This window comes from Chelonia mydas, chromosome 3 (genome assembly GCF_015237465.2).
Source record: "Chelonia mydas isolate rCheMyd1 chromosome 3, rCheMyd1.pri.v2, whole genome shotgun sequence".
In the NCBI taxonomy this organism is placed as follows: Eukaryota; Metazoa; Chordata; order Testudines; family Cheloniidae; genus Chelonia; species Chelonia mydas.
Genome location: NC_057851.1, coordinates 16,622,252 through 16,646,738, shown reverse-complemented (window position 1 = coordinate 16,646,738; position 24,487 = coordinate 16,622,252). Strand labels below are relative to the sequence as shown.

Genomic DNA, 24,487 nt, shown 5'->3' with positions numbered 1-24,487 from the left:
ACACTGACATGCCTCAGCTAGTCTCCAGGACACCCAAGTAAGGCTAACATTATTAGACTGAACTCTATTTTCAATTAGTAAAATCCAAGTCAAGTCATGGGCTTGGACAAGTGTGGAAAATGAGTAAGTTATGTGTATTTTATGAATATCAGATGCATCTCAGTTAACCTGTGTGATATTATCCTCCCTGACTGTAAGGAGTTAAACCAAAGGAGGCTGTTGGAGGAAAACAAACAGGAAAGGAAGAAACAGTAATATAAGGCTGTGGTTTTCAATCCCTGGTCCAGGGATCCTTAGGGGTCTGCCAGTATAATCAAGAGGGTCTGTGAACCGACTGGTCCCTCCCAGAGGTGACGCATGGGGAGCCAGAGAGGGGAGAACCATGCGGGGTCACATCCCGCCCCCCCCCCCCCCCCGAGTTTTCTGCCTTCCGAGGAGACTAGGGTTGCCAACTTTCCAGTCGCACAAAACAGAACACTCTTGCACTGCCCCCTTCCCCCAAGGCCCAGCCCCTTCTCTGAGGCCCCACTCCCCATTCACTCCATTCCCCTTCCCTCTGCACTCGCTCTCCCCCACCCTCACTCACTTTCACCAGGCTGGGGCAGGTGTTTGGGGTGCAGGATGGGGCTCCGGGCTGGGGAAGGGGGTTGGGGTGCGGGCTGCTGTCTCAGGGAGGCAGTTTGGATGCGGGAGGGGCTCTGGGCCGGGGGGGGTTCAGAGTGCAGGAGGGGACTCAGGGCTGGGACAGGGGGCTGGGGTGCAGGATGAGGTCTGGGGTGCGGTCTCCAGGAGAGAGTTAGGGTGCAGGAGGGGGCTCAGGGTTGAGACTCGGGAGGGGGTTTGGGATGCAAGCTCCGGCCAGGTTGCACTTACCTCAGGTGGCTCCCGGAAGCGGCTGGCATGTCCCTCCGGCTCTTAGGTACAGGGGTGGCCAGGGGGCTCTGTGTGCTTACAGAATCATTGGCCAGGAACCTCTGAGAGGTTCCCGGCCAATGGGAGCTGTGGAGCCGGCGCACGGAGTGAGGGCAGTGCACAGAGTCCCCCTGGCTGCCCCTGCACCTAAGGACCGTAGGGACTTGCCGGACGCTTCTGGGAGCCATGTGGAGCCAGGGCAGACAGGGAGCCTGCCTTAACCCTGCTGTACCGCCAACTGGACTTTCAGTGGCCCTGTCAGCAGTGCTGACCAGAGCCACCACGGTCCCTTTTCAACCGGATATTCCTATCGAAAACCAGACACCTGGCAACTCTAGAGAAGACCCATCCAGTGGGGCTTCCACAAACTCTGCCCCCACAGAGCAATGGGAATGGGCAAGGCCTCTGGACACCAAGCAGCGAGGAGGCAGCAGCTCCCCCTAGCGACTGCACTCAACACGTGTCTGTGCATTGCGGGGAGGAAGGAAGCAGCAGGATGGCTGGCTGTGGGCTGAGGTCCCCAGCCCCGCTACATGGAGCTAGTTCTCCTTCCCTGCTGCTGCAGTCCCAGCACTTCCCAATGCCGGCTTTGCAGAACGCCCACTGAAGTGAGACAGGGGTTGGAGGAGGCACTTCCTCCCCAAGTCCTGCCATGCAAGGCTGGCCTAGCCCCCATATCTGGAACATTCCTCTCCAGTTGCCTCTGGTCCCTCCCCTGCAACCATAGCTGCTGGATCCTGCCCACCCAGGCCCATCAGGTAAGTGGAGATGGCAATTTCCTCTTCTGGGGCCTCAGAGCCTGGCTGGGCCAGGGGAAGGGGAGAGGATTGCAGGGAGGCAGTGATGGGCTGGCACTGTGTCCCAAACCTGTGCTAGCCGCACTGCCACCATGACAGGGAGTGCAAGACTGCCTTCCATCTCGAGTGAGAGGCTGCAGGTACCCCCTCCAGCACCCCCAAATACCCCTCCCAGTACACCCACCCTTCCAGCACTCCCTAATACCCCTCCCAATACATCACCCCAGCATTCCCCCAAATACCCCCTCCCAGTACACGCACTCCTCCAGTCCTTTCCCAAATACCCTCTGCTAGTAAACATACATCCCTCCAATACTCCCATATATCACCTAGCAATGCTGTAATTTATCATTAATATCAGGTAAACTGTCAATATTTTAATTTGATGTGTTTTTGTTGATCTGTTAAAATAATAATAATTTCTCTATAGTAATATTTGTGATAACTACTAAAATAACATGAAAGAAACAAATAATGAGAAACAAAATAATAAGGGGGTTTGAGGGATCTGCAGGTTTGTCTGTTTAAGTTTAGGGGTCCCTCGTTAAAAAAAGGCTGAGAACCACTGAGGTAAGGTACAGTCCAAGAGAATACCAAGTGTCCCTGAGGAAACAATGGGGAAGCTATTAAATTGGGCAATACCCCTTGCCTGGCTCCAGCTAGGCTGGGAAGGTTTATTCTTCCTAGATCAAAACCCAGGATGGCTGTGTCTACACTGCCACTTCCAGTGCTAAAACTTTAGTCGTGCAGGGGTGTGAAAAAACACACTGAAAAGCACCAGTATAGAAAGCGCTTTATCACCGGAAGCCGCACTCCCAGTGATAAAACTACCACCACTCGTTCGAGGTGGGGTTTTTTAATTGCCAGGAGAACTCTCCCCTGGCAATAAAGCATATCTACGCTGCCTACATCACAGCACTGCCACAGCTGCGCTCTAACGTGGGAAGTGTAGACATACCTTCCCTACCCGGCCCTCCATACGGTTTTGCAAGCCCAATGTGGCCCTTGCCCACCCCTGAACTAAAGGCGCAGATTTCACATAGTAGACTGCAAACTTTCTGAGGTGAATCTCCTTAAGTTTACATAGCATTGTTCCTCCCTTGAGTGCAGGGGAGAGGGAGCAAAGTTTGCTGTGGTACAGATTGAGAAGCCGTTCAGCTCCCCAAATCAGCAAATTTTTGAGATCCGGAGGCTCTGTACCTCAGTGCTGCTTCTCTGCCCCCTACAGCCTTTTCCCAGTGCCCAAGTGGACTGAAGGGGTTGGGGGGGGGGGGGGGCAGCATGTGAAGACAAAGCACAAGACTGTATTAACTTTAGGCACCGATTCACCACAGGGACAGCGAGGGGACAATGACTGGAGATAAACTAGCTCTGAATCACAAGAACGGTTTCCATGGAATTTGGGGTGGGGAATACTGCCAAAGAATCAGCACTTTAAAAATAAAAAACGAAACGAAAAAAGCCCAACAACAGGAAAAATAAAACAGGACTCCACTAAGTTTCTATCTAAGTCCCATCTGTCCAGTGAAGTGGAAAAGACAATGTGGTACTCATCTTGTTTTGCCTAAGAATTCATGTATGCAATACATGGATTTATTTTGTTCTTACTTCTACTATTATACTAATTTTTAAAACAATACTGAAACATTAGCTGCATCCAGAAGTATAGTTGCCATTTACAGTATAACAGTGTGTTGGTCAATAGCACACTAATGGTTTTACACATTTTATTGAAAACATCCGTAACATGGCTGTATAATTAAATTTTTGTCCTATAGTTAAGACTCAAAATATTTATATTTTGCATATAAAACACCTTATCCTAATTACCCTAATTTACCTTAATAGTTGTGAATTTCTAAATTAGCTACTAGAAACTCTTAGTTTTTCTTAAATTTATCACCTCAAACAACAAACCAGACAAATTGCACATTTTTTACCCAGCTGTCAAATCATCCCCCACTTGGCAGACAGAGTGTGCTTTGCCTCTAACCATCCCTTTTCATTTTTGGGTAGCTTTAATTATAGCAATGAAGTCACCAGGTAACATAGCATAAAAACTTCCAATTTCTCAGCAGATTTAGCAATATGTTTCTTTAAGGCAGACTATTTTCTTTAGAAACAAAGTGATCCAACTCACTAACACATAGTCAGAAGTTGCATAGCATCTTTTAAAGTTTTATCTGGAGTATGTCTTTGAAAGGAAACTGAAAGAAACATGAGCTTCTGCATTATTTGGCATGACAACAAAACATAAAATCAAGAGGGAAAATATTTAAGATTTATCTGCATATTTTGAGCACATTCTGCATTGATTATGAATAATCAAGTAATTGAAATATTTTAGTTAAACTAAATAATATTTACCATATCTAAATTAAAACATATCATATTATATATGCCATATTATACAACTTCAAATACCTATTCTGTTAATTAATGGTTACTTAGTTTATTCCTCGTCTGAAGTCATTCAGTATTCAAAATACAGTCAGGTATCGGCATGTAATAACCCCTTAAATGATCTAAAATTACTAGATGCTCCAGACATATGTGCACGCTTAATTATACTGCAGTACAAACTTGTGCTGAATTCCTAGAGTATAGACTATACATCAGTTATAAGTATACAGTATATATGTATATATGCTACAGCAAGTTGACCAAAACATTGAGGCATATGTTGCAATCAGTTAATTACTAATAATGTTGATATTAAATATAAAGACAAAGAAGAACTCTCCGAACCACATAAATGAACCCAGATCAAGCTACTTACCATTCATGGCTGTGGGAAACTGAGCCATCATGGTCCTGAATGTGCCTTGCTAGCTCTTAGCCATCTGCAACATAAAAACATTGTCCCATTAATAATGGAACAAGGGCAGAACACAGCTTAGCGCTCCTGCTGAGCAGAGGGAATGTCTGTCCTCTTCGGCTCACACTTCCGGAAGCAAACAATGCAGGGCTTCAAGCTGCTACTGAACTTACTGAATTTGCATTTGGAAGTAGGTGGGAGATTTCTGTAGGTGGGAGATTTTTATTTGGTATGCAGTGCAGTCTTGAACCTAGGAGCACATTCTTAAAGGAAAACGGCATTCACTGTACAGTGTGTACTGCATAAAATATACACACACACACTGGAACATATACTGTACAGAACAATCCTTCACTGGAAGGAGGATGGACTAGACAACCTAACAGATTTTTTTTAGCTTGAACTTCCATGATTTACATTAATATTTATCAAAATTAAAATTATAGTTGTCATACTTGGAAATAATACTTCCGTTAATAAAATATTGATTAAATAACTTTCTACAGAACTTACAAAAGCTGATTAGTGGAAATGACCCTGCATACTTCATTCTGTAAAATAACTAGCTCTAATCAAATCATGCAGCAGTCTATTTTCCAGCATATAAAACAATATTGTTATAAAGTCAATTATTTTTATTATATTATCAAAAACAAAAAAGTATCATCATCAGAGGGGTTCTTAATATAACATACTTTCAGAATAAGAAATGTTAAAATGCTGCCTGTCACATTTTGTTTTGCTAGTCTGGTCACATTTTCAGAGCATTTAACATTTTATTTATTAGTTCTTTATATTGGCAAAACATTAACTAATTCTCATAGACATTAAGGTCAGAAGGGACCATTATGATCATCTAGTCTGACCTCCTGCACAATGCAGGCCACAGAATCTCACCCACCCACTCCTCCAATAAACCTCTCACCTATGTCTGAGCTATTGAAGTCCTCAAATCATGGTTTAATGACTTCAATTCTCAAAACATTCCTCAAACTTAGGCACTGTCCCCGTTTTACAGATGGGGAACACCCATAAAGAATTAAGACAACATACACCAGGGCACTGCTTCAGAGAAAATCATTTCATTTTGATACAGAAAATTACACAAATCATCACCCTCCACTATGTAATTGTAAAGGCAGAAACTACTGTTCACTAAGGAGCCACAAAAGCTTTAAACCTGGAAACATTTTTGTAGTAATGGTACATGATGTGAAATTCTCCATAACAAAGTGGCAATTTTATTCAGTTAAAATATTAAAAAAATACAATCCAAAATTTGAGAATAGGGGGCAGGGAAGAATCTACTCACGAAACAGCACTAGCCCACAATAGCAGAATCCTGCAGTGCAGTTACTCATCCCAGTGTTCAGATGCTTCTAATATTCTAATTTCTGTATCATATTTCAGATAACTATTATGCCCACCCCCCTTCAGTGATTTCAAAAATATCTGTTCAAATACATTTTCAAAAATATTAAAAGGTACAAAAACATTTTTTTTCTGAATGGTGTTGCTTATTCTGGCATATCTGATTGTTTTATTGATTGCAAAAACCATGCAGTTGCTTCCAGAAGCATTCAAAAAATTTCCTTGCAGAGTATGGAGCATTTACTACACACTTATGCACTAAATGGAAAATGTTAGGAATCACTCTGTACCAGTACTCTACATGTATATTCTGTACACAATATTTATAATGTTGGCTATACAATGGGCTAATTTTACATAAAGAATTTGCCTTCATTGGTTGGTTTGTGCATTGCATAGCCACATGTTGACTGTGATATATCATCCATCCCCAAACGAGTGAAAACCAATGCTTTAATCTAAACTTAACCCAGTATATACTGCTTAGAAGCTACCTAGTGAGGAAAGAATTACACAGTACAACTGGTTTTTATGTAACTCTCTTCACAGTAGTATCACGACACTTTACATTCTTTTTTTAATATAAAAATGGAAATGGATGGTGAATCCATTGATCAATCAAGTGTGATACCAAGGATCAATTGAAGAAAGAACAGAGGGAGGCAAAAGAAAGGCTGAAAACTTTTCCAAGAGAATGAGAAAATTAAAATGAATTTGTTTATTTTTAGATTGCCTCCAACGTCTCTTCCTATGTCCTAAAAATGAAACAACAAAGGACAATTCCTCCCTATTTATAACTTCCAGCTGAACATAAAGTTCTATAAAACAAGCTGCACTTTTGAGAACTGCTAGAAAAGAACTCTAAGCTGAGATACTGCAATAGGATGAGTGTGTGAAGAACCCACCTGAAATCGACGGCGTAAAAGTAAATAGGGCGGTGCACGGACACCAGGGTCGATCTGTATGGTTAGTGGATTGGGGTATAAAATTTTAAGTGATTAAACCCATACTCTTGAACTATTCATTTTGTTCTCTCCTTTGCAGATCACTTTTTATTTTTAAAATGGGGAGCGGGGGAAATGCCTGACATTCCACCTACCCAATACTACCAAAAAATCTTTTTGGCTTGTTTTTTAACCTTAGGGTTACGAAGAACATCAAACTATAAAATAAATCCCTCCAACAACCCTGGAGAAAAAAGCCTAAACAAACAGCTAGGCCTTGGAAACACTGCGTAAGTCCAACAACCTCAGGCTTTCTGGAGAGGACGTGTGCCTGGGGAAAGCAAAAGTAATTTTCAAACTAGAGGGCCCTCTTGGGGAATGCTCTAGCTCCAGCTTCCATATACCAAAGTCAAGCTATTGTCAACTCAAGCACCCCACCTGATCTCAACTGCCAGGTTAAAAACCATGAGGAGAGAGGCAATCTCTAAGATCCCATCTAACTGCAGAAAGCTAGCGTGTTTTGTATCCCCATTACAACATGGTACTGCCAAACAAGGTTATAGCTGTGTGCATTACAAGACCATACCATGTTTCAGCCAGGCCTCATACTATTGTATTGTAGCTAGATCCTATCACACAGCAGCTTTCTGAAATGTAAGACCTAAGATGCACCAAATCTAAACCCTTAAGTGATAACCCAGGTAGGGAAGTGCCCCATGCCTGAAAGTCCTGAGAGTGTGGGAGAAATTGCACCTCACACAGAAGCAACCAGACTTCAGAATGCAGAAATGTAAAGAGACCCAGATAGAGTTCCTATGTCTCTGCATCAACTCTGGGGCCCTATGCCACCTCTTGTGTAGCACAGTTCCATTAGAGCCAGGCTGCCAGAGTCACACCAGTCATGTTCTCTCCACAGGTACCATTGAGGAGAGTGGACCAGATGATATGTCTGGGGGGAGAAAGCAGAAGGAGACTCCGCTGGTTGGAAGGCATGAGATGCGATGTCCTGAGGTTGGGGGTTCCACGACCACCACTCCCAAGAGGAGAAGGCGGGTGGTGGTGGTCGGGGACTCTCTCCTCCGGGGGACTGAGTCATCTATCTGCCGCCCTGACCGGGAAAACCGAGAAGTCTGCTGCTTGCCAGGGGCTAAGATTCGCGATGTGACGGAGAGACTGCCGAGACTCATCAAGCCCTCGGATCGCTACCCCTTCCTGCTTCTCCACGTGGGCACCAACGATACTGCCAAGAATGATCTTGAGCGGATCACTGCGGACTACGTGGCTCTGGGAAGAAGGATAAAGGAGTTGGAGGCGCAAGTGGTGTTCTCGTCCATCCTCCCCGTGGAAGGAAAAGGCCTGGGTAGGGACCGTCGAATCGTGGAAGTCAACGAATGGCTACGCAGGTGGTGTCGGAGAGAAGGCTTTGGATTCTTTGACCATGGGATGGTGTTCCATGAAGGAGGAGTGCTGGGGCGAGACGGGCTCCATCTTACGAAGAGAGGGAAGAGCATCTTTGCCAGCAGGCTGGCTAACCTAGTGAGGAGGGCTTTAAACTAGGTTCACCGGGGGAAGGAGACCAAAGCCCTGAGGTAAGTGGGAAAGCGGGATACCGGGAGGAAGCACAGGCAGGAATGTCTGTGAGGGGAGGGCTCCTGCCTCATACTGGGAATGAGGGGCGATCAACAGGTTATCTCAAGTGCTTATATACAAATGCACAAAGCCTTGGAAACAAGCAGGGAGAACTGGAGGTCCTGGTGATGTCAAGGAACTATGACATGATTGGAATAACAGAGACTTGGTGGGATAACTCACATGACTGGAGTACAGTCATGGATGGTTATAAACTGTTCAGGAAGGACAGGCAGGGCAGAAAAGGTGGGGGAGTAGCACTGTATGTAAGGGAGCAGTATGACTGCTCAGAGCTCCGGTACGAAACTGTGGAAAAACCTGAGTGTCTCTGGATTAAGTTTAGAAGTGTGTGCAACAAGAGTGATGTAGTGGTGGGAGTCTGCTATAGACCACCGGACCAGGGGGATGAGGTGGATGAGGCTTTCTTCAGGCAACTCACGGAAGCTACTAGATCGCATGCCCTGATTCTCATGGGTGACTTTAATTTTCCTGATATCTGCTGGGAGAGCAATACAGCGGTGCATAGACAATCCAGGAAGTTTTTGGAAAGCGTAGGGGACAATTTCCTGGTGCAAGTGCTAGGGGAGCCAACTAGGGGGGGCGCTTTTCTTGACCTGCTGCTCACAAACCGGGTAGAATTAGTGGGGGAAGCAAAAGTGGATGGGAATCTGGGAGGCAGTGACCATGAGTTGGTTGAGTTCAGGATCCTGACGCAGGGAAGAAAGGTAAGCAGCAGGATACGGACCCTGGACTTCAGGAAAGCAGACTTTGACTCCCTCAGGGAACAGATGGCCAGGATCCCCTGGGGGACTAACATGAAGGGGAAGGGAGTCCAGGAGAGCTGGCTGTATTTCAAGGAATCCCTGTTGAGGTTACAGGGACAAACCATCCCGATGAGTCGAAAGAATAGTAAATATGGCAGGCGACCAGCTTGGCTTAATGGTGAAATCCTAGCGGATCTTAAACATAAAAAAGAAGCTTACAAGGAGTGGAAGGTTGGACATATGACCAGGGAAGAGTATAAAAATATTGCTCGGGCATGTAGGAAAGATATCAGGAGGGCCAAATCGCACCTGGAGCTGCAGCTAGCAAGAGATGTCAAGAGTAACAAGAAGGGTTTCTTCAGGTATGTTGGCAACAAGAAGAAAGCCAAGGAAAGTGTGGGCCCCTTACTGAATGAGGGAGGCAACCTAGTGACAGAGGATGTGGAAAAAGCTAATGTACTCAATGCTTTTTTTGCCTCTGTTTTCACTAACAAGGTCAGCTCCCAGACTGCTGTGCTGGGCATCACAAAATGGGGAAGAGATGGCCAGCCCTCTGTAGAGATAGAGGTGGTTAGGGACTATTTAGAAAAGCTGGACGTGCACAAGTCCATGGGGCCGGACGAATTGCATCCGAGAGTGCTGAAGGAATTGGCGGCTGTGATTGCAGAGCCCTTGGCCATTATCTTTGAAAACTCGTGGCGAACGGGGGAAGTCCCGGATGACTGGAAAAAGGCTAATGTAGTGCCCATCTTTAAAAAAGGGAAGAAGGAGGATCCTGGGAACTACAGGCCAGTCAGCCTCACCTCAGTCCCTGGAAAAATCATGGAGCAGGTCCTCAAAGAATCAATCCTGAAGCACTTACATGAGAGGAAAGTGATCAGGAACAGTCAGCATGGATTCACCAAGGGAAGGTCATGCCTGACTAATCTAATCGCCTTTTACGATGAGATTACTGGTTCTGTGGATGAAGGGAAAGCAGTGGATGTATTGTTTCTTGACTTTAGCAAAACTTTTGACACGGTCTCCCACAGCATTCTTGTCAGCAAGTTAAGGACGTATGGGCTGGATGAATGCACTACAAGGTGGGTAGAAAGCTGGCTAGATTGTCGGGCACAACGGGTAGTGATCAATGGCTCCATGTCTAGTTGGCAGCCGGTGTCAAGTGGAGTGCCCCAGGGGTCGGTCCTGGGGCCCGTTTTGTTCAATATCTTCATAAATGATCTGGAGGATGGTGTGGATTGCACTCTGAGCAAATTTGCGGATGATACTAAACTGGGAGGAGTGGTAGATACGCTGGAGGGGAGGGATAGGATACAGAAGGACCTAGACAAATTGGAGGATTGGGCCAAAAGAAATCTGATGAGGTTCAATAAGGATAAGTGCAGGGTCCTGCACTTAGGATGGAAGAATCCAATGCACCGCTACAGACTAGGGACCGAATGGCTAGGCAGCAGTTCTGCGGAAAAGGACCTAGGGGTGACAGTGGACGAGAAGCTGGATATGAGTCAGCAGTGTGCCCTTGTTGCCAAGAAGGCCAATGGCATTTTGGGATGTATAAGTAGGGGCATAGCGAGCAGATCGAGGGACGTGATCGTTCCCCTCTATTCGACACTGGTGAGGCCTCATCTGGAGTACTGTGTCCAGTTTTGGGCCCCACACTACAAGAAGGATGTGGATAAATTGGAAAGAGTCCAGCGAAGGGCAACAAAAATGATTAGGGGTCTAGAGCACATGACTTATGAGGAGAGGCTGAGGGAGCTGGGATTGTTTAGTCTGCAGAAGAGAAGAATGAGGGGGGATTTGATAGCTGCTTTCAACTACCTGAAAGGGCGTTCCAAAGAGGATGGCTCTAGACTGTTCTCAATGGTAGTAGATGACAGAACGAGGAGTAATGGTCTCAAGTTGCAATGGGGGAGGTTTAGATTGGATATTAGGAAGAACTTTTTCACTAAGAGGGTGGTGAAACACTGGAATGCGTTACCTAGGGAGGTGGTAGAATCTCCTTCCTTAGAGGTTTTTAAGGTCAGGCTTGACAAAGCCCTGGCTGGGATGATTTAACTGGGACTTGGTCCTGCTTTGAGCAGGGGGTTGGACTAGATGACCTTCTGGGGTCCCTTCCAACCCTGATATTCTATGATTCTATGATTCTATGATTCTATAAAGGTTTCTGAATCCAAAAGCATTGGGTGGGGTCTCCCACAATATGAAAGGACAAGCTAGCAAACATAAATTCAGCATTGGTCTGTATTAACTTCTGTTCTTCATTTATTTATTTGACTGTATTATTGCAGTGCCTAGAGGCGCCCAGTCCCCCTCATGAATTTGGGTGGGGAAAGGGGTAATTCAGTGCAACTCAAATAGTTCTACTACCCCTACATTTCCAACCAGGCCACTCACCGACCCAAATTCCTCAGATACAAACCCCCACAAAACTGTTTCCATGGGTCTGGGGGTAAGGAACGTGCTCGCCACTAAGAAAGAACTCCAGTTCTATGCAGTCACAGTGTCCCTAAGGTTTGGATATTACTCAGAAATCGAAGTGCATATTAGTTTATTTTCACAAATTCCAAGTCTGGTAATCCCTTAGTCACCATATAACTACTTCCTAGCATCCTTCATAATAAAGCAGTTCCTCTTACTCTCAGTTGATGGTGCAATTTCAGTGAAAAAGAATGCATCCGATGAAGTGAGCTGTAGCTCACGAAAGCTTATGCTCAAATAAATTTGTTAGTCTCTAAGGTGCCACAAGTATTCCTTTTCTTTTTGCGAATACAGACTAACACGGCTGCTACTCTGAAACCTAGATCTACGCTGGAGTTTCTAGATTAGAAATGACTCTAGATAACTTTTAAATTACAACAAAACTTGGAAATTTCCAAAGAACATTTTACATAACACCACAGATGGACACACTGCTGTGGAATAAGTATGCCAAACAAAGAAAAGGATCCCTAATCAGAAAAGATTATAATCAAGTAACAAGCAGGTTACAACAAACACAGAATAGAAAATTACCTTTACAACTGGAATATTCCACACAAAGTTGGATTTGCTTGAAGTGTTTTGGAAGAAGGAATTTTGTTTGGCAAACATTAACTGTTAAGGTGTTCTAAGCATAGGGCATAAAATATGGAGCTGGTAAAGGAGATATCTTAACAAAAAAGTCATCAACTATCTCACACTAGTAAGGGGTACAGGCTGGCATAAAACCAAAGCCTGAAGTTAACAACAAGTGTAATCCAACTCAGGAACCTTTAGATTAGAAGTTTAATGTCTGGAGCATAAGGCATCACAAATGATGAAAACAGGAAAAGTTGGATGTCAGTAGGTTCAAATAACAGAACTGACACATTCTTGTAAACAGATCACCTGACCAATCAATGTTTACAGCAGCAATTCTGCTCTCTCAGCCTGACCTAATCAACCGTAGTTTCTCCATTGTTTCCCAACACTTACTATAGTTTTGAAGTGAGGAAATGAAGAAGAGACTGAAGGAGAGAAGAGGTAAGAAAAAAGCTAGAATTAGAATATAAGAAAAAACGAATTTCTTCACTCAAAATATGTTTACTTGTTCTCATTCTAAGTGAAACTTATATAGCATACGCTTTTCTAATATTTAATTTCTATCTGAAGCAATCACATACAAATATTTCCAAAAAAACCTAGCAAAAAACTGCTATAAGGCAGGAATCGTTAATTAGTTAAATTGTTAGGTCAAACCAGTTCATTTACAAGCAAGTTGATAAATATTCTGGAAGCCTTGGTTCAGACACCCCACTCCTAAAAGAGCAACATAATTGAAAGGGGAAACGGTGGAGAAAAAGTAAATGGACAGTGAAAAGTCAATCAGCAAGATCACGAACTCCAGAGGTTGCTGTCTAACTGATTTACAAAGGAAATGTAATACGTACTGGCAACATATTAACCTGGAATAATGAACACTCTGGACTAAAAGAACTAATGTCCTAAACAGGATGTCTACACTATTGCTGAGGAAGCCAATTTTATTTTAATTTTTATTGGTAGTCCATTAAGTGTGCTATAGGTTGTAAATGTTGATATGAACTACTGTATTAAGTACCTGAGTCTAGAATGGATGCTAAAATAATAATTAAAAAATGATGGAGTATCTCAACGATCATAACGATCATTTTTGTGGCAGAGGGATTTCCCTGAAGCAGGTAATAGTTTTAAGTGAAAAATACTAGCTTTATGAAATATTGGTCAGTCTGCTAAGTTGCACAATTATCAGAACTATATTAAGAAAGCACAAATATTCTCCTAAACACATAGTTATTGGGGGTGCAGGTGGGATTTATTTAACAGTATCACTTTTAAACCAACTACTCAGTTTCCTGCTATTATGCTGACTTACAGAGTTGTAATGATTTTAACTGGTGCACAATGACAACAGGAAACCTACCTAAATTAAAAGTTAATTTATTGAATGAAGGCCTTGATATCTCTCTTCATTTTCTTAAATATTTGGAGTGATCCAACTGGGGCAGTGTGGGTCGACAAAAAAAAAGGTGGAGAAGAATAAACTACTCAGAATTACTGGCTATCTCAAGTACAGATTGAAAAGTGGTTCTCTTTACTTTAAGGAAATATCCGTTTTATACTTGTCACAGGTGAGGCCTGGACAAACTAGGAATTGTTAAGAAAGCAAAAAACAAGTTAACGGTGTGGATTAAATGAGAGCCAAAACACAAGCCAAGCAAAGGAACCAATTACATATACACAACGAAAGTATATGAAGTGATAAGGTTAGTTTCCCTGCCAGTAGGTACAATGATGGGATTTTTCACTACCTTAACTATCGTTGGCTTATCCTTACAAGCAGACAGAGCTAGCTCAAAGAAAACACTTAGGCTTAGTGTACACTACAAAATTGTATTTACATAGCTATGTCAGTTAGTAATGTGAAAAAAAAAACAAAAAACACCACACCTGTAGACAACACTGCTACGCCAGCAAAATCCCCAGCATATATGCAATTATGCCACCAGAAAAGTGCTTCTATTGGCATAGCTAATGCCATTCAGAGAACTGGTTTACCTATGCTAGTAGAAAAACCTCCTTTTGTTGATATATGCCATGTCTATGCTAGAGGGCTACGTTGGCATAGCTACACTAGTATGGCTGTACCGGCAATGTAGCAGACAAGCCCTTATTTGAAATCTCGGATTTTGTTGATTTTCCCTATTCTACGGCCAGTATCTTTAATCTGATTCTGAATCTTCTATTCTGGACATATCTCTTGGAAGCCTAACCATATAGAAAAATCTCCTCCTATTTTTTCTCACAAGCAGAAATTAACACTGGAAAGCCCACCGTAAAGCAAGAGAGATATCTGTCTTCCTGATAATGCAGCAAATACCATGGAGTACACCACAGCACTATTTTCTCTTTAGGATGCAACAGATCTGCTCTTTGACTTTTTGTTCCAACATTTGTCCCAGAAAAAGAGTTCAAAGTATACAGTCTGTGGATCAAAGGAGCTTACTGCAGTTAAGCAGAAAAAGATATAAGATACATGAGAAATATATGGAGTCTTCTACACCCAACATCTCAAAAGGATAATTTTAATATGCTGTTTACAAAATTCTTGAAGCATTTTTGGGGGGGCAGGAGGGAATTATTTAAATCTGGATTCACATTTAAAGTTAGAAGAACTGATGCTATATTTTTAACAACAATATAAAGTACACCATGTCCACATCAGCAGTTAGCTGTAACTGTTACTGGAAGAGTTAGTATGGTTTACCTGACCAGCACAGGCAGGTATTTTTGTCTAAAAAGGAAGATGTACATCACCCAGGAAGCAAGACTGTGTAGCACTTTGCTTTTTAAAAGAACAACATATTTCTAACAGTCTTCAGTTAAGAATCTCAATCCACAGTGTGATAGAGGACTGCTACCAAAATCGTTTTTAAATACAACTGTAAATTAGCATGATTAGAGTCTTAGTGTGACTAGGGAGCACATTTGCACGTGTACATGCCTGAAGATATTAGGGTGCCTTAAGAGAAATAACTAAAAATAATCTTATATGGGAAAAGTAAAATGCCCATAAAATACCTGACCTGCAGTAGTATAAAATTATCTGCTTCTTAACAATTTTATTTTAATTTTCAGAGTCCTCTGGGTTATTCAGATGTGGAAGGGTGATGGAAACCATAGACAACACGTTACTAGGGCACAATGGAGTTAACAGATGGGGCATTCAACTGGAATTTCTCCTTTCAACTTTAAACACCAAGTACCAGGGTCTACAATGTACTAACACTTAAACCATTAGAAACAACAGCAAATGTATTTAAGGCTTTGTAATGGATTAGGTGCCACTTTATCTTGTACTGCAGGTTAAGTACACTAAATGATACCTAACTTGTCCTTGGACCAAGAGCACACATCCAGTAGAATGGTAATCGTATGACCTTAATTCATAATAATTGCCTAAACTAAATTATTTTTTGTGTGTACATGTTTTAAGAGAGGGGTAGTTTGTAATATCTTTATATAAATTATTTAAAATGATCAAAATTCTTGGCTTCCAAAATATTGGGCTAAAGGCAGTGTATTAAAAAAATCAGAGGGGGTTTGTAATGTCATAATATGCTGATAGCCATAATGGGAAATTTTTAGACTTGATGGGGATGTTTCAGAAGAGAATGACACACATCTCCTGTTGTCCGCCACTATTACTTCACTTTGTAAGTTTACAATGTTGTTGAATCACTTAACTACATATAGATAACATGAGTCATGATTAATGCCAAACACCTCATAAACTTCATTTGCAGGTTAAGTGGGTGGCAAGTGCAACATCAATAGAATTACCAACTAACATATTTTAGCTACTATTTCTAATAGCTGAACTATTACTAAGATCCATACCAAAACACTACTAGCCAAGTTCACTGCTTTTGTATGTATGCCATTGTTTCATTTGCACCCACATACAGCAGCAATGTTTTTGACCCTAACTATTTAAAGTTGCAAAAAAATGAAAGGCTAATTTTCCAGTAAATGTTCTTTTTAATTTTGCAATTACATAATTCCAGTGTGTTGTGCTGCTACTGTCACCATCTTGCTTCATTTGAATTCCATATGGTATTCTGAAAAGCATGTACAAAGCTGTTCTCAGCTATACATTAACAAACAAGTCTAATCCATTATTTCTTCATTCATCTACAGGAGACAAACAATTAACTTATACATGCTAAACTGTATTATTGCTGGGGATGGTTTTAGATATTTCTAAGTGATAAAAATATGAACTGTGTATATTTTTACAATATGTGAACCGGATACTATATTTCTGATATATCTTTTATTGCACTCTCAGTCTGAACAATGCAGAGCTATTTATTGGTGATCTCCTCACAGGCCTTTTAATCTTGTACAAACTGCTCACCCCCCAGCACTAACAGAAAGATGTTACCTTTCTAAATAACTATGAAATGTAACTACAGCAAAACATGTATTTTTATAGAAAGAATCAAATATTCATAAAGAAAGAAAAACAACAATTTTGTTTGTGTTTGAACACAAATAGTACACAGAGATAAAGCAACACAATTGAGGACATTGCATAAAAAAGCCCTGACTACCTTTTAATCCTCAAACCTGAAGCATTAATAAAAATTAACACCCATACAGCACTTTTAATCTCCAAAGCACTTTAACATTGACAAACTGAGCCTCAAGACACTTCTCTATCCTAATTTTCTAGCTAAAGAAAATGAAAGAGGTTAAGTAACTTGCTCAGTGTTACAGCTGGAATTAGAACTCAGGAATTCCCAGCCTCTTATTCTTGGGCTCAGACAACATCTCTAAACCTTTAAAGAAAAATGCAACATAATGCACTATTTTACTCACTGAAAATGTTTCTGAATTTACTTTTTAACAGTGCACTTTATTATTTAGCAGTGAAACATTTGTTTTCAGAAAGATTATAAGTCACGTCTCTCTTTCCAGTGCTATCTAATCAATAGAAGCCTTTCCACTGACTTCCATGAGCATTACGTTCAGTCCCATATCTCCATAAAAAACCTTTTAACATACACCACCTGAAAAATGAGCAGCTACAGAAAAACAGAAGCATCAAATAACATAGTGTTGTTGTTATTATTAATTATTTGTAATACTGAAGCACCTAGGGCCCTAGACATAGACATGCAGGGTGTTGTTGAAACACAGAACAAAAAGATGGTTCCTGCTCCAGGAGGGTTACAATCTAGATCGGGGTAGGGAACCTATGGCCTGCGGGCCAGATTCAGCCTATTGCTTAATTTCATCCGGCCCCCAGCAAGTCTTGGTGCCCCCCCCCCGCGGGGCTGGAGCCGCATATGCTGGCTCACGCCGCCATGGGTGGGAAGCCCCAAGCCTCTGCACTGTCCCCTCTCCCACCGGTGAGTGAGTTGAACATTTTATATTTCTCTCTAAAAAAAACCACCCTAAATTAAGTTGCTTTTTACTTGTGTGTGGCCCGCAATTGATTATTTCTGCGGGTCAATGGCCCGTGATAGAAAAAAGGTTCTGTACCCCTGAGCTAGATGAATAAATGAAAGACATACTTAGATAACAAGATGTTAGTAAATAAGATACTTAACATTTTTTAAAAAGTAAACTTGGACTGGCCTGGCATTCAAGCAGTATTATATAGGAGACTGAGATTTATGACTTGAGATAAGTCCTTAAGTTCCATGCTTAGGGGGACTCAGGATAAGATTTTCAAAGGTACTGAGGCACTCAAAGATGTCTAGTAAGATTTTCAAAACACCGGGGCACGTTAGGTGCCTAATTCCCATTGAGAAATCAATCTGGCTTTCAAAGCACAGCAAAAGCCGCATGCTCAACCAAGGTGGAATAGGTCTGTTGCATCAGCTGTCACAAGGCTGGGGCACAGGGAAAACATGGTCTCCAAGAGCTTTCAAAAATACACTGGATGAGGCTAACATTGAACAAAGTTAATAATGTGTTTACGGTTTAAAAAAATAGGTAACCTCACTTTCATTTTATACCCAGAGGTTATCACAATACATAGTCCAAACAATACTGTTTTATTGACAAATACACATACAACCTGAGAGGATCTTTGCATACTATATAAAATAAACTACAGTCATAAATAAAAAGGGACAACTAATCAGTCATCTTCTTAGCAAGGTACTGGGGGCATTAACCCCCAGCACCACTCAGCCACATAAATCAAGAGCTCCAGTGTAAAACATTAAAAAGGAGGAATAAGTCCTTCACATACTCAGCAGCTCAACATCATTAGAATTTTTCCAAAATAGACTATGCTCATCACCACTTATTTCTTCTGAAACAGAATGGAGAGAAATGGCAAGGGCCATAATCTAGATTCTAGAAGCTATAGAGAGAGATGGAGTATTCTGAAGCTGAAAAGTGGTTTTCAAGAGTTAAAAGAAACAATCTGAAAACAGAAAACAGTTAAAAATAGAAAATGCTGAGGCTAAATAGAAACAAAAATAGAAAAAGTAAGATTTAAACAAATAATATCAGAAAAAAGTATTAAATGTTTCATAAAAGTAAAATAAACAAATGGTTAAAATCGAACTAAAAAAATGGAAATAGGAAGAAGTAAAAATACCTTACAAGGGAAATAAGATAGGAATAACACTTTTTAAAAAATCAAGACACTTAGGTATGGAGTGAAATGAAAAGTGGGGACTAGTCAGGAGTCAGCTTATGTTTTTAAAAGTCTAATATTGTGCCCTTTCCCCATCTCATTTGCCCCTCTCCTGCAAAGTGATCTAAATGAGAACATCTTTCAGCAAGATCAGGGCTCTTGTAAATTGTCAATTAAAGCATGATCTCTCCAAGGCAGAGCCCATGCCCAAGATTTGCAAGAGCAAATAATAATTCTAAATAAGTCAATTTTGGGGTGTTCAACTTCAGTCTCCTTACTTAAAGGGGGCCTAATTTTAAGAGGCTGGGTGCTCATTTCTGGTGTCACAAGTTGAACAACCAAAAGACACTAGAAAATTTTGACATCTCGGCCCTTATTTTTTTTCATTTGCCTGAATGGCACCTAGTATACTTTTGAGTGCTCAGTGAATGAATACATAAATAACAATGCAAGATAAATAGCTGAGTAAAAAATTATGATAGCAAACAGGACTAAAACTTCATATTCAGTAGTTTATATCTTACTATGAAAATGAACTTAATTCACATAATAGTAGTATGACAGCAATATAAATATATAATGTTTGAAAACTAATCTAGGTATTTGCATGGGCCCCATTGGGTAATATCCAAAACTCACAAAAGCCTTCTTACTAACAATATTCAAAATCAATAACAGCCCTCTTCTACTTTGGTTTATTTGACCTTGCTCACATTAAGGAGGGAAAAAAATCAGTTCCCATAATTCATCACTGGTGCACTCCTCTGGGGGTAGATTAGATTACATGGTGATAAATATGCATAAACCCTATCTACAGTACAGCTTCCACTTTTGCTATCACTAGAACCTATTATTTATTTGTATTACACTAGCACCTAGGAACCCTAATAAAGCATCAAAGACGACCCCTGTATCCTGGATTCAGTACAGTCAGAAAACAAAGAACACACTCACTGTCCCAGAGAGGTTACAACCTAAGTGTCAGTCAGGATACAACAGGTAGACTAACCAGACAAACAGGGTGCAGGACTATCAAAACAAAATGGTCAGTTTAGGAGAAAAATGGAAGTCTCAGCTTCCCACTTGCCTAACCAATGCCAGCTGGCAGTGTATATAAGCATTACAGCAGCACCAGTGAAGAATTAAGGGTCCAAATATTGCATGTGTAGATGCAATCTTGGAGTTTGACTTGCATTTTAGGGCAGCAGTCACTCAAAAGGCTCTAGAGAGACAAGCATGATCTAGTCTTCTGAACACAGAAAAAAGAGACAAGAACTCCCGAGTTTCAATCCCAGCTCTGTCACTGACTCCCTGTATAGATTTAGCTAAATTATTCTTTGTGCCTCAGTTTCTGTGACGAAGTGGGACTGTTCTTAATGTTTCCTCTGAATATTGTGCTGGTGCCTCAGTTTCCCCTATGCAGTTCTTAAGTATCTAGATGGTGGGATAAGGGCGTATGATCATTGCAGAGCCCTAGAGGGCAGGTGTGTGCAGGGGTCTGGACACAGAGAATGGCCAACACCCTGTTTCCTGGTGACTGATGGCCTGGCCCTTCCCCCCTGCAAGGTGAGAGCTAAAGGGCTGGAGAACAAAGGGATCAGGTGACCTCCTGGCCCGGGAAAGGGACAAAGCCGAGAGGAGGAGGGGCTGGAGAGAGTTTCAGTTTGGGGCTGGCTGGGGAAGAGGAGTGAAGTGCAAACGTGGTTGTCTGACTCACTGCCGCCCAAAATGGACCCAGCTGAGGGGTCCTGGTCTCTGCACCTACAAGCTCTGCTTTAGACCATGTTCCTGTCGTCTAATAAACTTCTGTTTTACTGGCTGGCTGAGAGTCATGTCTGACTGCGAAGTTGGGGTGCAGGACCCTCTGGCTTCCCCTGGAAACCGCCTGGGCGGACTCGCTGTGGGAAGAGCACGGAGGGGCAGAGGATGCTGAATGCTCCACGGTCAGACCCAGGAAGGTGGAAGTTGTGTGAGCTGTGTGTCCTGAAGACAGTCTGCTCACAGAAAGGAGACTTTCCCAGAGTCCTGACTGGCTTCATAGGGAGCAGTTCCAGAGCATCGCCCGGGGACTCCCTGACAGTTTCCTCTTCTATAAAATGAGAGTGACACTTAATGGCTTAACATAGGTTTTATGAAGACTGATTATTTGATGTTTATAGAAGCACTTTTTAGATGAAGTGCTAAGTATTATTAAAAGTAAAATCTACTTTCAAATTTTGCAAAGTGTGACTCGCGTCACACTCTATTTGCAAATTATATACTTTTAAATTATTATCCAAATTATAGTAGTGCCTAAAGAACACAACCAGGTCCCCTAGATGGTGGCCACATTTTATTTTCTATAAAACATTACAGTGCCAAAAAAAAAAAAAGGACAGAAAAAAAAAAGATACCATTTCCTAAGGCATTAACCATGGAAGTTAGTTTTCATCCGCTCTTAATTTCTTCAAACTACCGGTTTTCACAATAGCCTAAGAAGCAAACCAATAATTATAATTATCTTCATTATTCCATTCTCTGAGATTCCCAGTATAGTCCATCTACCTAACCTTCCGAGGGTGTTATCTTCTTATAGATTGTAAGCTCTCCAGGCACAGATCTTCTGTATGTTGTCTCTTATGGAGGCCTGAACCTGTTGTTTGTGCTTAATACCATTAACGTTAATCATTGCTACCATTTTCATTTCTTTACAGACTACCACACATACACACACATAACAGGGTTTACCAGCCACACTTTATTACTGAAATTATGAAACCAGCTCCTAGGAACAGAAAATTAGTTCCCATAGAAACATGCAGAAGTGCTTTAGCATCAATAATTTTACTCCTCCGTCTTCCAAATCAGAGAGAACATGTGTGGGGGAGATTTGTAAACAATCCTCACTCATTTCTGACAGCTTTTAAAATTTAAAGGTAAAACTGACAGAAGTTGAATCCAGTACTCATCAGCTGTGTTCAAGAGGACACAGCGGTAAAATGCTGCATTGCCCCAAGAGCTTTGAAGGTTACAAAAAAATCACTTGTCATAAAAGAGAAAAGTGCACATAAAACTTTACTATTTTAAAAAAGGAAAAACTTTTAATGCAAAAGAAATGTCTGCTCGGCCTAATAAAAGCCACAAACCTGAAACATTTCCTCATCCGCTGCCCATTTTGTTGCCAAAGTTCTATTTCAGTTATTGTGGTTTTAAACTTTTGTACTGCATCCAGCTGCACACTGTGATGTGAGCTAAATAAAATGAACAAAATCGGAGATTTTCTCCTCTGCTACTCTGTGCAAGAGGTGCTTACACTAGAAAAGATTGAATCCTAGTCCCATTCCCCAAAGAAAACTTCAAAGAAGCAGGTGTGTGTGTGGGGAGGGGGGGGGGGAATCTCTCTCTCTCCCTCCTAGTTCTTTTAGGGTTCCAAGGTAACAAATGAACTAGAGAAACAAGATTAGAGGTGGGATTGATGGGCTGGGTCATATGGGGGCTCCCCATCCTCAAGCAGCCTCCTGCCCCTTAAATCCTTCACAAGCCCCCTCCAGCCCTTCCTCGCTAAACACCTCAAATCCCAGGCATGTGTTCCCCAGGCCATTCCCCACTTCCCAAAGATTACTGCTCACAACAGCCCTCAAATCACACCCTCGAGTCCCTCTCCAGCCCCGCCCCCAACCAAGGGCACCCCCACCTGCTCCCTCCCCAGCCCCCTCAACTAACCCCCCCTACTACTCCCTCCCCAGATCCCCCCCAACCAAGGCTACCCCTACCTGCTCCCTCCCCAGATCCCCCCCAACCAAGGCTACCCCTACCTGCTCCCTCCCCAGCCCCCTCAACTAAGGACCCCCCTACTGCTCCCTCACTGGACTCTCCCCCCCCGCCCCCAAATCAAGGTCACCCCCTACCTGCTCCCTCCCCAGATCCCCCCCAACCAAGGGCACCTCCTCCCTACTCCCTCCCCGGGCCCCCAACACAGCCCTGGCCCTGTTCCCCGGATCTTTCCTCCCCAAGCCCCCCACAGGAACACTCCCCTAGCCCAGGGACCCCACGCTCCTCGCCACGCTCCCCACCCCCCCTCAGCCTGCCCCGCCACGGGGCTGCCCAGCCTCGTCCCCCACCGCGCTCCTCCCGCGGGGGCCAGGGCTCCGCTCACCCAGCCGGCAGGCAGACGGCTCTGTCCCCTCGGACCCCCACGGCTCCAACCCCTCAGGCCGGGGCCGGGCAGCGCGGAAGCCGCCCCTGGGCCTGCGGACGGTACCTGTTGCTCTGCTCGGGGCTGGCCCCTTCCCTCCGCCTCCTCCTGCTGCGGCGCGGCGGCGGCGGCGTCAGCCCGAGAACATGGCGGCGGCCTCGCTCGCAGGAACAGGGCGAGCTGCGGCAGGAGGGGGAGGGAGCAGGAGCTGCCCGCAGACACGGGCCAATGTGTGTGCGGGGCCAGGTCCGAGATACGAGCCCGCCGGAGATAAGCCTCTGGGACCAAAGTGTTTAGCATCCCGGGTACCGGGCCAGGCCTGAAACACAGGCCAACAGCACCTCTGAGTGTGGGACCAAAGCATATGGCCTAACGGCACCCTAGGGTGCAGGTCCCAGGCTCAAGACATGGGCTAACAGCATCCCTGGGTGTAGGACCAAGGCTAACAGGGCCCCTGGGTGCCAAGCCGAGATACATGACCCAGGAACTTCTCAGTGCCAATTGGCAGAGGGCACAGGGCGTGCCCAGAGTTTTACAGGGATCTTCTGAGTTGGAAATATTCAGAATAATTCACCAAAGGGTGGCATGGGAGGTCTCCACCGAGAATCAGTAGCTCATTGGTCATCCTAATCACTGTGAAATATATATGTACTGATAATATTTAAGGAGTTATGTATCTATACTGAAAATGATATTTTTAAGGGATTTAAGGCAGGTCACGAGAAGGGGGCATGTTCTTTTCAGAGAGGAGGTAGCAGAGGCTTGTCTCTGTCTGGTGATGTGTGTATTGCGCACTCTGTGTCTTGCAATGGATATATATTTGCATAGTAAGGCAGATACCAGGTATAAGATTGCAAAATCTACAAGAGAGAAAATCTACAGGAAAAAACAATCTGCATGGGTGTGTCCTGTTCATAACTAAAATCAAAAGATTAGTATGGTATATCAGGAAATGCAGGGAAACTCATAGATTCTTCCATCAAAGGGGCAAGCCAACAGCGTGACTTGTCTCATGAACAGAAAATTACAGCCAAGGGTGGCTGTAAAATGCCAGAAGGACTTTGGATGAGTATTGCTCTATAAGACATAAAAGTATCTAGTTAAATAAGTCTAGATTCTAGAAAGTGTGTTATGATTTTATTTTATATGTGTCCACCTCCTTCTAATAATTCCTCTTGCTCCTACTAGAATCTCAATCCTTTGTTAAATAAACTTATGTTTCTTTTTACTATGATCTTATATAAGCACTGTGTGTTAAATGGAGCCATTACCTAAGGTGTAAGCAGGAAGTTGGGGTGTACTGTTCCTTTGGGAGCAGTGAATACTGTGAGTATCCAGTGGAGTGGGGGCTGGACAATCCATGGAGATGCTCAGAGGGCAGGGAGGTTGGGGGGGAGGATGGAGTGTGCCTGTTGCT

The 24,487-nt window shown here is 43.0% G+C and overlaps 1 protein-coding gene across 12 annotated transcripts in view; it reads right to left on the bottom strand.

The window, feature by feature from the left end:
• ITSN2 (intersectin 2) overlaps positions 1 to 23,637 on the bottom strand; it is a 125,751-nt gene extending 102,114 nt beyond the window's left edge. For 2 of the 12 annotated variants that reach the window (XM_037893958.2, XM_037893959.2), the window contains exons 1-2: positions 23,137 to 23,270; positions 4,489 to 4,552 (exon numbers count right to left, since the gene is read on the bottom strand). In XM_037893958.2, coding sequence (XP_037749886.1) covers positions 4,489 to 4,519 — 31 coding nt within the window. In that variant the 5' untranslated portion in view covers positions 4,520 to 4,552; positions 23,137 to 23,270. Of the gene's footprint in view, positions 1 to 4,488; positions 4,553 to 22,021; positions 22,127 to 23,031 lie in introns of all 12 variants that reach the window. The other 10 variants (XM_043542184.1, XM_043542188.1, XM_043542185.1 and 7 more) reach the window with 9 other exon arrangements.
• Between the last annotated feature and the right edge of the window lie 850 nt (positions 23,638 to 24,487).